Consider the following 14645-nt stretch of genomic DNA (forward strand, 5'->3'; position numbering starts at 1 on the left):
TTTCAAAATGCTGTGTATTCATTCAAGAAATGGATAATGTAAGGGTATTTAATGATGTGAATGCTGGGAAGAAAATCTGGACAGGTGTGCTGATACAAGAAGTGTCCAGTGAGGAACTTCCTTGTGTGTGGTCTCTAAGAGTAAGAATACAATTTCTACCATAATCACACAGTTGTTCTTATAGGTTTTAAAAAAACGCTTTCAATGTTTAGAGTGTTTATTCCATTATGCTTTGTTATTTTATCACATATAAAACCTCAGTGTTTTGTGAATGATCTACAGTTCACTGATACAGGCACATTACAAGTTTATTGTCTTCAAATATGCCCATAAACATAATATAAAATTTGATGGATTTTCAGTGATAGCTTGCATCTTCTTTTTTTTTCTTCTTCTTTTTTTTTTTACTAGATTTTATGGAATTATATAAAACACATGAAAGCAAGTTATGTACAAGAGCACATAATATTTGGGTTGGAATGCACTGAAATCTGTACATGTACTGTATATCAAATATTCATAGGTTTATGTGAGATTAATAGTATGTTGAAAGGAAATTTCTCTGTAGTAATATGGCATGAGTGCAAAAAAAAAAAAAAACCCAACAAAAAACAGAAATCAACAATAGTAAGATTTACTGTATTTACTGTATGCCCCAAGTCTTTAACAGAAGTATGGCTTGACAAATGTAAACAAACTAATGGAGGCCAAAAAGTTCACAATACAGGCATTCATTGACATCTAAAGACAGTGTTCCCACATTTGCTGCCAGGTATATTGGCGACCTATAATCTGTGTTTGACATCATAGAGCAAGTGTGTAAAAAGTTCCTGGATTTGAAACACAAGCTTTTCAAATCTGCCTATGCATGCTCCATATTCAGCATAATTTATATAAGTTTGTGTCATAAAAATATCTCATAATACAGTACATCATGCCTAAAATTACAATTTACAGAGATATGTGCATGCACTGGAAGCACAGGCACTAAGACTCGTGCCCCACAGGGGCAGACACATCATGAGAATAATGCTGATTGGGTCTGACTTCATCAGGGTTGTCAGCAGGGTATTTACTGTTATGTATGGCAATCATGGAACCTCAGTTTTATTCAGTTGTTACTGCTGGCATGCATACTTCCTTGTATGTGCCAGTAAAGGAGGTACTATTGTCAGTCTGATGTTCAAAATGTATTCCTATGGTAACGTGACATGTACCATTGTTTGTTTGAAATCCACTGAAGAGTTACACTTCCTTTCAGTGTGAGTGCCTTTCTGTCCTGTTGCACATGAATCGAGATGTACCATCGGTATGGCCAAAATCACAGAGTAACATTTGTGCTATCTGTAAAGAGAAATAGCAAACAGCTGACATGGTGTATATTTTGGCAGTCTGCATAGTAAACTGTGGACTACTCTGAAAAATCAAAAGCTCACCACCATTTTAAAGGTGCACTATGAACTTAATAAAAAAAGCTCTGCATAGATAAGCAGTGGCACAATGGAGGCTAATAACACTAATCCCATAACACTAATCCCTAGAGACTTGCTTGCTCTTTGCAAGAATTTCAGGTGTGAATAATTTAGGAAACACCCTGGGGGTTAACTTACAACTGTGTGTCTTCTATGCTGTCGGGATCATCAATGGTGTCCAGGCGTCTCTTGCATGCCTCAATGATTTTTTTACGGGGTCCCAAAGGAATGTGGATGCTTTTGAGGTCATTGTCAGAGCACAGCAGCAGCGCATCCAGGTCAATCTTCTCTCGTTTAAAGATAGAGATGAACTCATTCATGCAATGGGCAGCCAGGAATACCTCAAGTGGACTACTCTCTGGCTCATCGTCATCATCCAGTCCTATTTCCACCTCATCCCAGGGAAGCTCCTCCATGTTCCTTGCCTGAAGGCTTCGAGCACTGCCGATACTATCCTCATCTACACTGGGGGATCGCTGAAGACGACTGCGTAGACGGACATTTGGTGCCCTCCCAATGCTGGCCATGCTGCCCTCATCACGAGAGCCTATGCCAAAGAGTCCCCCACTCACATAGTTCCTCCGGAAGACCATGGTACCCAGGCCAGGCCGGTTGAAAAGTGAGTCATGGCCCGAGTCAGTGCTGATCTCTGAGTGGTCCATGTCTGCTCCATGCAGGTCTGGCTCGCTAATGGCACGTGAGATGGCATCTTCATTGTCCCGTGGGAACATATCACGGATGTTTCGCCGACCACGGTCTTTTGAGGTTACGTAGGTACCCTGCTTTAGGAACATGACATCATTACCCAGCTGTAGCCCAGAAAGAGAGCGCACACTCTTCCTTCCATCCTCATAGATCTTGAAGGTCCCATCACCCTGCTTCTTTTTTTCCAACTTCTTCTGGATTTTGGTTTTGCCTCTGGCTGTGGCATGGAGAGTAGCCTGGAACATTAGAAACATTAGCCTGGAACATTAGAAAGCTTCAAGTCTTATAGCTTTAAAACTACGCTCTCACAGAGAATACACAATTAATATTTGACACACAAAGAAAAGTAATGATACTTAAAGGCATTTTCCAGTATTTTGAAAGACATCAACGAGGCTGACCTGTGAGTATGGCACACTGGTGGCAGTGTTGAAGGGGTGCAGTTTGCGGCTAAAAGTGCTGCTGGTGTAGCTGGAGAAGCTCATGGCATCAGAAAACGAAGCATCTGTGGCTTCTTTCTGGAACTTGCGCTCCATGCGGCGGTGGTGCTTGCGCTGCATCTTGACACAGTCTTTGATGCGACGTTCGGCATCACGGAAGGCTCTGTCTTTCATCTTCGCCACCATCTTGGGATTAAGAGCTGTCTGCTTGGCAGCTATGGAGTCCAGGTATCGTACACAGTCCATGTGGCTCTTGGTGGCAGCCATGTCCAGAGGCGTGTGGTAGTCATTGTCTAGACACCATGTGTTTGCACCAAAGGACACCAGGAAGGATAGGCAGTTGAGATGGCCATTGGAAGCAGCCAGGTGGAGTGGTGTGTTCCCCCATATGTCACACTTGTCAGGATTCCCTCTAAAACAACAGTAGAAAAAACAAATAACCAGAAAGGAAAATATCCAGTATGTCACTTGCCCTCAAGCAACTGCTCAGTTCATATATGCCATCTGCCAAAAACACTGCAAATGTAAAATTATTTGGTGTAAAGTGGACTACTATTTTGTCATACAATAACCTGGATATGTGCGCAGCATAGGATTAGATTGCATTATGCTTTTATTGTTCTTCAAAACCCAAAATTACGGATCATACAAAAATTAACCCAACATACTTTGATCAGGTTTTCAGCATTCACCTCTTGGGCATGCACAGGATTAGAGAGGAGAATAAATTATTTATAAGATTATTATATGGAGGTGCTCGACTGTATTATTTCTTTGAAATGTTGATGGTCAACATTAACAAATATTAATATACAACAGAATCCTGGTTAAGAACAAGCTCAGGAATGCTACAGAGACATTAATACCCCCTACTGTACTTGCCGCAATTAATGACCATGATACATGGTGCACAACCCTGTGACCGGAGGTTCATCTCCAGTGAAGCTGAACCGGAGTTCTTGGGACAGTGTGTGTTATTCGACCCTCGGCTTGCCTGTGTAGTAACTCTATGAGTATCTTCTTGCAGGGAAGACCGGTAGGATTGCACTTAGTGTGATGTCACTTTGAATTCCTGGTACCCAAAGTATAGCCACAGACAAAAGCAAACATTTTGGTGCACTGCTTTAAACCTCTGTTTAAAATATCAATGCTTGGTGGCAAAAACAGACAACTTTTAATATATCTTATCACTGATAACTTGTTCTCTGACTCAAAAAGATAACATAGTGTTTTTCCCTTTCAGGAAATTAGTGCAGTTCCTTATTATTAACTCAGATGTAGGGTCTACACTATCATGTTCAAACAATCCAAATGAGAGCACAGAAAGACCGTGTGACAGCAACATTGACAGTAATACCGGAAATAAATGCCTTCACTGACGTACTGTCAGGGCCAAAACTTTCACAACACAATTTCTCTGAAAAGAAGATTCTGCACTTTTCTACAAAATTCTACACTGCAGGCATCCTGTTCCTCATGTAGTCAAAGCAGTAAAAACTACACTTCCTCCAGGGTATACGTCTAATCTTTCTTTAATGAATACATGACCATATCAATTAAGCGGAAGGAAGAAATGGGGCATAACTATGCTTAAATTAATGTAGTAATTTAGGAGTAATTAAAACAAAGGTGCCTAATTTACAGAAAGATAATAATTTACCAACATTTGTAATATTAGCAAAATAATTTTAAATACATTTAGGAAAAAAGTTATTTTGTGCTATGTACTTTTCCCATCACATTATATTTTTTGCTAATTATACTTAACCATACATTTTGCAGTAAAGTTACTTATACGTTACTGAAAGCACAAAATGTTATTGTTTAAGTGCTCTCTGGTCTATACACCTAGACATATGACCATATTTATTGGAAAAGGAAGTGACTACATGTTTGCACTTTTATTCCAATGACACTGACACACTCAGCTCTTGGCTTGGATCCCACTGGGCTCCATGTGACTCATGCAACAGTGGCTCTCATTAATATTTTATAGGCTGCAGGCAAGGCCTCACAGCAGTGCATTATACATGAGCAAAGCTGCGAGGTTTTCACAGATGTCAGTGAAGCTGTGTGCAGCACTGGAGATAGCCGGTACTAGGATTATCCCCTGCTAACCGGTCTGACCCTGATTTCAACCTTCTCTTTGACGTGTTATCGCAGTACCTTAGTTTTCATGTGCGGATAATTTCTATCATCATGAAAGGATGATGGCCACAACAGAATAGGGTTGGGGTTTTTTTCTGCTGGTGTGATGTGGGTTGAGAGGTTCAGAAGCTCTTCACAAATCATGCTCACATGTGAGGAAAGCAGTTAGCCATGACTGGTCAAAACAAACACCTTTGGAGTGAAAAATAGTGGGCTGTTGCTTAAACAAAGACTCCTACATTGATAGCCTGCAGTGAAGAATGGACGAGGTCAAAAATAGTCTTACTCAAACGTACAGAGAACACTATATCTTGTGCTGTCATTGTTACCAAAGTGCCCAGTGAGATAGATTGTGCTGTAAAGCCAGTCACTTGATCGTAAGTCTATACTGTAATCTCAAAAGTGCTGACTGCTATATGATCCACCATGGCCTATAAATGTCTGGCTTTAATGACATTAGTGGTTTATGTCTCAATAAATTAAGATGGGAAAACAGACTTTCCTGCCCTGTGTTATATGTTATGGACTTGTATAAAGTCTCATAATCTAGGCTGTTGTGGGAACTCATGCCATGGCTTCTGGCATGCACTGTGTACTGGCATGCATTTCCTGACAGACAAAAGAGAACATGCCCAAGAGACCAGCACACTAAAGGCACCGACCATAATTGCTCCCTTTACCTGTGTGAAGGTGTGCTAAACAGCCTGTGCACATGGCACTCAATACTGGTTTTGTCTGGAGAGCTCACATGATAACTGGTGTCTTTCAATAGTTTCCACAGAGGCCAAATTAGCTTTTTGAGAACATTTGCCAATTAATCTATTTCAATGGAACTCTTGGACCAGAAGAGGAAAACAGGTCAGCCAGAAAGGCTTCTGTATGTTGTCTTTCATTAACCCTTCCCATAGTCTCATCACGAATGGTTGGGATAGACACCTGAATAAACATATTTACATTACATAACAAATGCTAAATACTTGTACAAAATGCAAACATAAGTGTACTTGCTGGTTCTTTCAATCAGTGCAGGACTTCATTTATTTGTCTATTAAACAGGTTAAAAATAGATCAGACAATGATTGGTTTACATGCTGGAGTTGATGGTACCAGAAGTTATATTATTTCTCTCAAATGAAGAACCATATCCCAAGTAAACCTGTCAGCTTGAAAGAAAAATGGAAAAGAAGTGCAGAATGACCTGTATGATATATTGTACTGTCAGACATATGACAGATTGGATAATAACTGGAATAAAGTTTTGTGTTGGGAACTGGTAGTAAGTTGGCGCAGTAGGACATTGTGTTCAAACTTGAAAGAAGCAATATAAGAATTCAATATAATTTTCTATTTTTATGGGCATGGCATTCTTCCATACTGTATTGCTTGTTAAAATAGTAGTATGTGCTATATTAACCTGCTAGTATGCAGATACAGTAGAATCCTGGTACAATGGCAGACTACTATTTTGACCTAGGCTACTATTTAGTATGGTAATATAGTGTTACAACAGCAGACCACAATTTAGTATGGTCGTATGCAGTAATAGTGGCAGACTACTATTTTGATATAGGCTATTATTTAGTACAGTAATATGCTCTTACAACAGCAGACGACTAATTAGTGTGGTAGTATGCTTTTACAACAGCACACTACTATATAGTATGGTAGTATGTTGTTACAACATCCGATTACTATTTTGACCTAGGCTACTATTTAGTATGTTAGTATGTTGTTACAACATCAGAGTACTATTTTGACCTAGTCTACTATGTAGTATGTTAGTATGCTGTTACAACATCAGTACTATTTGGACCTAGTCTACTATTTTGTATGGTAGTATGTTGTTACAACATCCGATTACTATTTTGACCTAGGCTACTATTTAGTATGTTAGTATGTTGTTACAACATCAGAGTACTATTTTGACCTAGTCTACTATGTAGTATGGTAGTATGCTGTTAGAGCATCAGAGTACTATTTTAACCTAGGCTACTATTTAATATGGTAGTATGCTGTTACAGCATCAGGGTACTATTTTAACCTAGTCTACTATTTAGTATGTTAGTATGCTGTTACAGCATCAGAGTACTATTTGGACCTAGTCTATTTAGCATGGTTATGTGCTGTAGTAGACTACTACTTACAGTATACTGTCACAATGGCAATGTACAGTGTACTATTGTGAAATAGGCTGCTAGTGGTACTATGCCGTTACAATGGCAGAGTGATATTTGGACCTAGCGTACTATTTAGTACAGTAGTATGCCGTTACAGTGGCAGTGTACTATGCTGACAGAGGCTTCTATTTAGTATAGTAATGTTATTTCTATTTAGTGCGGTAGTATGCAGCTGTACGGAATATCCGGACCCATATAATTAACCAGCAAGCGTTAAAGCTTAATGATTAATTTCAGAGACAGAGGAACCGGAAAAAGCAGAAGCTACAAGCTCACCCTCTCGCCACAATGAGTCTGAGCGCGTCCAGGTTGCCGTGGTACGCGGCCCAGAGCGTCGGTGTCATGCCATCTTCATCTGGCGCGTTCAGGTCCTTCCGCGTGGCCTCTTTCAGCAGGTCCAGGTAGCCATCTCGCGCTGCCCTGTGGTACTTGTCATTCATGTTGCTTTCGAACTTCGGCCTCCATTACGCTTGAGGTTTTACTCCCAGTCTTCGTCATCGGCGCTTGGACAGCAGGCGTCTTTCGATAAGGCCGTTTCTACAGAGCGGCCGGTGAACCCTCGCGACGGTTTCCACGGACACCGTAGACTCACTCGCGCCTGGGGGCGTGGCCTGAGCACCGTCGTGGTCTCCATGTCAGCGTGGATCATCGACATTCTATCACTGCTTTTCTGTGTTTCCCCCGACGTTATTAACGTTGAAATGATCATGCAATTTGTAGGCACAAACTGAGAATAACACAACATATGCGTCTTGCACTGTACTAAAGTGTAAAGTGACCACACAGTGGAAAGAGTAGGCTATGTGAACTGACTCAGTGACACAGAGAATGGAAATGAACCTAATAAGAACCTAACAGCCTACAGGTAAAACTCTTCCTCAGTCTGCTTGTCTGTGACTACATACTCCTACAGCAGTGGTCACCAACCCTGTTCCTGGAGATCTACCTTCCTGAAGACTTCAGATCCAACCATAATCGTTCTCACTTGAACATCAAATCCTTGCTTTAAGAAGTTCTTGATCAACTAAAACAGGTGTTAGATTTTGGTTGGAGAAGGTTTTCAGTTTTCCCTCACCGCAGGAGAGAACCACCTTAATCTCTCTCTTGAAGTAATAAGACAAAAACACAGTTTGTCCTGTGACCCGAGCAACCAAAAAGTGCAAAGTCTTTCTTCCTAAAGACTACAGATCTAGTGGTGGAAAATTGTAAAGTTACAGCTTTATCCCTGACTGTTACAAAGCACTGATAGGGGCGACTCCTTCCATAAATGTTAAATAAACATAATCTTAAAGTAAACTTTACCATGTCAGTGATAATACTTTTTTCTTAGTTAATTAACAACATTAAACAAAAAATCTGTTTATTAAATCTGTATTAGCCTTAGATTATGAAGAGGCCCTTTGAATGACCTTTTAGAATAGATGTGATAATGTGTTAAAATAAGAGCATTAATATACACGTTATTTTAATTATAGCCCGTGCTGCTGTTATTGAAAATTAATCAATACCATTGGACCAACCGGGTTCAAGAATTCAACACTGTGGTATAATTAGCAATAACACTGGCTTTATGCATGTTTGCCTTGCACCTCTGGGGTTGGGGGTTCGATTCCTACCTTCGCCCTCTGTGTGTGGAGTTTGCATGTTCTCCCTGTGCTTTGGGGGCTTTCTCCCCCAGTACAAAGACATGCGTTGTAGGCTGATTGGCATCTCTAATGTGTCCAGGCTGTTCCCTGCCTTGTGCTCCAAGTTCACTGGTTTAGGCTCTAGGCTCCCCGTGACCCTGTGTAGGATAAGTGGTACAGAAAATGAATGGAGAGTAATCATAACAGACATCTAAGGAAAATATACTCATACTCACCAGTTCCACAAAAAGACAAAAATGTGCTGAATGACATACTCTGGCATCAGGCATGGTTGGGGATTATTCTTTTTTTTTTTTTTTTTACCTAACATGAACCAGAAATCTAATGTTCCTCTGTGTTGGCTGTCTACAGGTATAATTATAGTTACACTTCCAGTCATTATCCCATAAAAATCTCATTCTTATTGGATATGGTATATGGTTATGTATGACAGTATGCTTGACATTTTTCATCTTTATTTATTACAGTGTCCCTTCATGTCTATGAGACTGTAAATCTTTTTGATACTGTTTGTATATATATAAACAATGACCATGGCAATGTCCTCATTATCAGAGGCTCTCCAGCAGGCACTGCTCCAGGTAAGAACAGGATACAAGTATGTATGCAAATATATTTTTTCAATGTTAAACAAAGTGTTATAAACCATTTTAAGTCAAATGTATTGAATTCAGAATGGTGAATACAATACAAACAATGTATATCTTAAAGTGTTTAACGTAACATTTCAATAAATTAGCAGCGATGCATTTGATTTCTTTTCTTCTGTGATTTAATTAATCAAGCTTGTGAAGTGAGATGTATTACCTAGTTGATGTATATGATGTACATTTGGTAGTGCAATGTTAATTAAAGTCTGCTATTTTAATGGCTTATACAGGGTTCACTAATATTGGCACCCATGGTAAATATGAGCAAAGAAGGCTGTGAAAAACTGTCTTTATTGTTTAACCTTTTGATCTTTGGTTTGAAAAATTCACAAAAATACTCTACTCTCATGGATATCAAATAATGAATAATGGCAAACAAAACACAGATTTATATATATATATATATATATATATATATATATATATATATATATATATATATATATATATCTTTGTTAAATATGCGTGTGCAACAATTATTGGCACCCTTTTAGTCAGTTCTTTGTGCTACCTGCCTTTGCCAAGATAACAGCTCTGAGTTTTCTCCTATAATGCCTGATGAGGTTGGAGAATACAAGGGATCTGAGACTGTTCCTCCATACAGAAATTCTCCAGATCCTTTCAATTTCAGGGTCCACATTGGTGGACTCTCCTCTTCAGTTCACCCCACAGGCGTTCTATGGGTTTCAAGTCAGGGTACCTCTGGTGTTTATTGCCAAAAAGCTCTATTTTGGTTTCATCTGACCATAGAACCCGATCCCATTTGAAGTTCCAGTAGTGTCTGGCAAACTGAAGATGTTTGAGTTTGTTTTTGGATGAGAGTACAGGCTTTTTTCTTGAAACCCTTCCAAAAAACTTGTGGTGATGTAGGTGACTTCGAATTTTAGTTTTGGAGAATTTCTGACCCCAAGACGCAACTAACTTCTGCAGTTCTACAGCTGTGATCCTTGGAGATTTACTGGCCGCTCAAACCATCCTCTTCACTGTGCGTTGAGACAATATAGACACACGTCCTCTTCCAGGTTGATTCAGAACATTTCCAGATGAATGGAACTTCTTAAATATTGCCCTGATAGTGGAAATGGCCATTTTCAAAGCTTTTGCTATTTTCTTGTAGCCACTTCCCATTTTGTGAAGCTCAATAACCTTGTGCCGCAAATCACAGCTGTATTCCTTGGTCTTACCCATTGTTATAAATGCCTAAGGGAATTTGTCCTATGCGTTACCTCATATTTACAGTTGTGTAAATTGTTACAGTTGTTAGTATTTTGTGTTCTGGGAGACATGTACCTATTGTATTTAGCATCTGAAGGGCAATACTAAATGAAAAAAAGATCTTTAAACAAAATAATAACCGTTTATGCTGATCATCCTGTTCAAAAGTTTACATCCCCCTGGCTCGTAATGTATCATGTTGCCTTCTTGAGCATCAGTGAATGTTTGCACCTTTTGTAATAGTTGTGTATGAGTCCCTCAGTTGTCCTCAGTGTGAATAGATGGAGCTCAAAATCATATAGCCGCTGTTGGAAAGGGGTCAAATATGCAGAATATGCTGGAAAAGCAAAGAATGTGCAGGACCTGGAGGATTTTTCTGAAGAATGGTGGACAGTTTAACTGATCAGGACTCATGAACAACTATCACAAAACAAAAAAACAGTCGTGGATCATCCAGGTAACAACACACAGTATTAAGAATCAAGCGTAATGTAAACTTTTGAATAAGGTAATTTTTATAAAGTCAGTTATAATCTTGTCTTGTGGACTATATGTAAACATCTGTTATGTGAAATAGCTTATTCAGGACAGAACTAAATAAATGTTCTTGGGATTTTTATTATCCGTGGGATTTTTATTTATTTTGTTAACAGTATTAAGATTTAGCAGATTCTGCAAGGGGGATGCAAACTTTTGGTCACAACTGTATACCGTTGTGAAACAGGAGGCCATGACTGAACAACTTCCTGTTCCTACTCACCCAGGTGTACTAAAAAATATGAATGGGAATATACTTCAAATATATTTTCTCATATTAATTCATAGGTGTTCCAATAATTGTTATACACCTATATTTAAAAAAGATATTTTTTTCTGTTGTGTTGTGTCTGCAATTGCTTGATATCCATGAGAGCACAGTATTTTTGTGATTTTTTTTTTTAAACAAAATATCAAAAGGTTAAACAATGAAGACAATTTCACAGCCTTTTTTCGCTCATATTTACCAAGAGTGTCAATATTAGTGGAGGGCACTGTATGAATACGGTGGATTAATAGTCTGTTCCCTCTGTATCAACGCAGAAAAAAATAGATTCCTAAATTACTACATCAATCAATATTGTTATCAAAATGACAGATGCGTTATCATCTGGACCGAACATTCAGTTAAAAAATAACCTCACTGATCAAACAGTATTATCAAAATGAACATTCCATTTAATTCAGTTTAATCCTCTGTATGTTAGAACAGTTTCAGTAGTGCAAAACCATATTTAAAGAGTTCTTTGTTCTGTGTCTCACATTCTGTAGACTGAGTCAACATCAGGCAAAAACCAGTCATTGAAAGGGGTAATAAATGATGACTGGACCTGTCTACAGTTTATCTGAATATGCACTACTGGATGGAGAAATTGTTGAGGTTTCACCTATGAAAATGTTTCATCATCCAAAAAAGACCAGGGTTTTTCAGGGTTAAAATATGCCCCATTTCCTCTCCCAGATCTGATTTAAGGTGTCTAATGGCAGGCCAGTGAGATCAATGACTTTTGAATAGGACAAAACACTCTTTGCTTCTCCATGGAGAAAAAAATTAACAGTGCAAGAATAAGCACTTCTTTGTTCAGGTAACAAGAATCAGATTTAAATTCATCAAATTTATTTAAGTCTCAAATTTATCAGGAGACTTGCAGGATAATTTTACCATGATCATTAGTGCATTGTCTGCTATCTATAGTGATAATGATAGAATAAAGACCATTGCTATACCATACGCTAGACGCACGTCAAATTCTGACGAATCATCATTTCTCTTGTAGTGAACAGGACAACACAATCATCAGGCAGTTGTCCAGCACCATTGGCTATATATGTCTGTTCTTGGGCTAAATTTGCTGGAACGGCCAGTCCTGGACAAATTGGGAGTCATTTGAAATCTGCACCACTTGTAGTTTATTTTCCTTACAGTGGAATGATGTATATCAAATAATTTGGAGATCTTTTTAAATCACTTGCCAGAATCATAGGCACCCACAACCTCATTAGTGAAAGCCTTAAAGAACTCTTTAGATCTCGGCATGATGACACCACACACCTCAATAGCAAAGGGAACACCAGACACTAGATATGAGAGGGGTATAAATAAGACAGGTTCCACCTGCACTCCCTAAACAGCTTCTAATCACTGGCACCTAATCTTGAACACCTGATTCTAATTTTATGGATTTGAAGATGTGATAAATGTAGGGGTGTGCTTACTTTTTCCATGTTCCATGTTGCATGATCTGTGATTTGTTCATTTAAATTGTGAAAATTATGTCAGTTTTATGCGTCATTTGATAGAGTGTATCAACTTTATTAATAGGCACCATTTCAAAGAAGATCAAATGCTTTCCAACATATATATGGAATTAATTTATTTACACTATATTGATGTTCTACATGTAAAAGACAATAGTTCCTGTATTTGGCAGGTTAAACAACAAATATAAAAATAATGCATGAACAGAATGGATAAGAAGTGGTTCTGAATCTCCCTTTACTTGAAAATATCTTCATTGCTTGATATGTTTTTTAAAAATAATTAATTAAATTCCACAGCTTATCTATGATAGCTTTAGCGGGTCTGATATACACTGTAAAACCTGTAAAGATGAATTACCACAGACAATACTAATATCATTCTCTGTGAACATACAGTGTAGATGTCTATTTAGTGCTGAGGATAGGATTTTGTAGTGTGTTTACAGTGCTCTGTAATTTACCAAACTCCACTATCCTGACTGAGATTATAAAAGATGAGAGGGTGGAAGGTTTATTACTGTGAGAAAGCACCTGGGGGGTAAAGGGTGTCAGGCTTCCTGTAACATCCCACCTTGACAAAAATTCTTTAAGGACTAATAAATCTCTTGCCTCTCATTGACCCATCTGTGGCTAATGATTTTATAATTTTTTTCATTTGACAGACATTTTAAATGTGCCTTAGAAGTGGTGCAGAATGCAAGCACATGACTGTATGACTCGAAACAAGGGGTTTGTAGGAAGAACAGAAAGAGCCACTAGACAAGAGGGTTAGAGTAAGTACTAGTATGTAGGAGTGTTACAAACACGCATCATGAAGCATACTAAATAGTCTGTGAATTATTTTACAATTGATCTAAAACATTAATGAATAAACAAACAAATAAATTATAAATAAATAAAGGCTGTGTGAAGTGACAAGACAAAAGTACAACAATACACCAGGCAAAATCTAATACATATTGCAAATCCATGGTAACATAGTTTGAAAGAAACAAAAATCAGGACTGATCTGAAGAAATCTGCACGCTATTTGGATATAGAATAGATATGACAAAAAGAATGAGTGTGAATAGTACAACTGAGAGAATCCAAACATTGTCAGCAAAGGATAACATACACATTATTAGAGAATAAGCTATTATAACATTTAGACATGAAGATGCAAACTTTTGACCTTATAACACATTTTCCCCACTATTATTATCAAAACCTGCACTATTTAACATTTTCATTACTTCTGAATATTAATATGACTTTTGAACTGACAACACTTTGTATTCCGCCAATTATTATTATTATTATTATTATTATTATTATTATTATTAGTAGTAGTAGTAGTAGTAGTAGTAGTAATTATATAATAAGTAATAATTACTACTACTACTAATAATAATAATAATAACCTGTGATGGATTGGCACCGTGTCCAGGGTGTACCCCGCCTTGTGCCCGATGCTCCCTGGGATAGGCTCCAGGTTACCCGTGACCCTGAAAAGGATAAGCGGTATAGAAGATAGATGGATCGATGGATGGATGGATAATAATAATAATAATAATAATAATAATAATAATAATAATAATAATAATAGTACCACAATTGGCCATTTGGAAATGTTGGCTAAAGCCCACCATCCCCTTTATCATTGGACAGCCTGTCTTATTGATATGCAAAACTGTGTTGAAAATACCATAAACGGATACAATGTAGGATATTTACATTATATACATAACTTGGCCCACGCCTCGCCTGACGCATCGCAAGTGCGGTTAGTCACGTGAACAAAGGTTACTTACTTATAAGTCGGCCCTTCACAGCTGCCCGTTATGTTATCTGCTGTGCGCTGCTGTGTGAGAGTCACTCTCCATCTTTATTATTCATAATCATACTGTAATTA

The 14645-nt window shown here is 38.2% G+C and overlaps 1 protein-coding gene across 3 annotated transcripts; it reads right to left on the minus strand.

Annotated features, from left to right (window-relative positions):
• Positions 1-199: 199 nt before the first annotated feature.
• Positions 200-14635, minus strand: ush1ga (Usher syndrome 1Ga (autosomal recessive)). 3 transcript variants are annotated; one of them, XM_053674147.1, is made up of 5 exons: positions 14545-14635; positions 7219-8725; positions 2579-3029; positions 1611-2413; positions 200-1344 (listed from the first exon to the last, which is right to left on the minus strand). In XM_053674147.1, the coding sequence occupies exons 2-5, from the start codon at positions 7380-7382 to the stop codon at positions 1341-1343; spliced, it is 1422 nt and encodes a 473-aa protein (XP_053530122.1). In that variant the 5' UTR covers positions 7383-8725; positions 14545-14635; the 3' UTR covers positions 200-1340. The 3 variants fall into 3 exon arrangements, with proteins under 3 accessions (XP_053530122.1, XP_053530117.1, XP_017340044.1); XM_053674142.1 differs by having other exon boundaries at positions 200-2413; XM_017484555.3 differs by lacking the exon at positions 14545-14635 and having other exon boundaries at positions 7219-9546.
• Between the last annotated feature and the right edge of the window lie 10 nt (positions 14636-14645).

The sequence above is a fragment of the Ictalurus punctatus genome, chromosome 2, assembly GCF_001660625.3.
Source record: "Ictalurus punctatus breed USDA103 chromosome 2, Coco_2.0, whole genome shotgun sequence".
In the NCBI taxonomy this organism is placed as follows: domain Eukaryota; kingdom Metazoa; phylum Chordata; class Actinopteri; order Siluriformes; family Ictaluridae; genus Ictalurus; species Ictalurus punctatus.

What these genes read in the sequence shown, in the direction of transcription:
- ush1ga (XM_053674147.1), bottom strand. Translation starts at nt 7,382, where the DNA reads ATGAATGACAAGTACCACAGGGCAGCGCGAGATGGCTACCTGGACCTG. An exon ending in AGACTCATTGTGGCGAGAGG is followed by an intron (nt 3,030 to 7,218) that starts GTGAGCTTGTAG and finishes CTGTTGTTTTAG; the next exon opens with AGGGAATCCTGACAAGTGTG. An exon ending in CCAGTGTGCCATACTCACAG is followed by an intron (nt 2,414 to 2,578) that starts GTCAGCCTCGTT and finishes CTAATGTTCCAG; the next exon opens with GCTACTCTCCATGCCACAGC.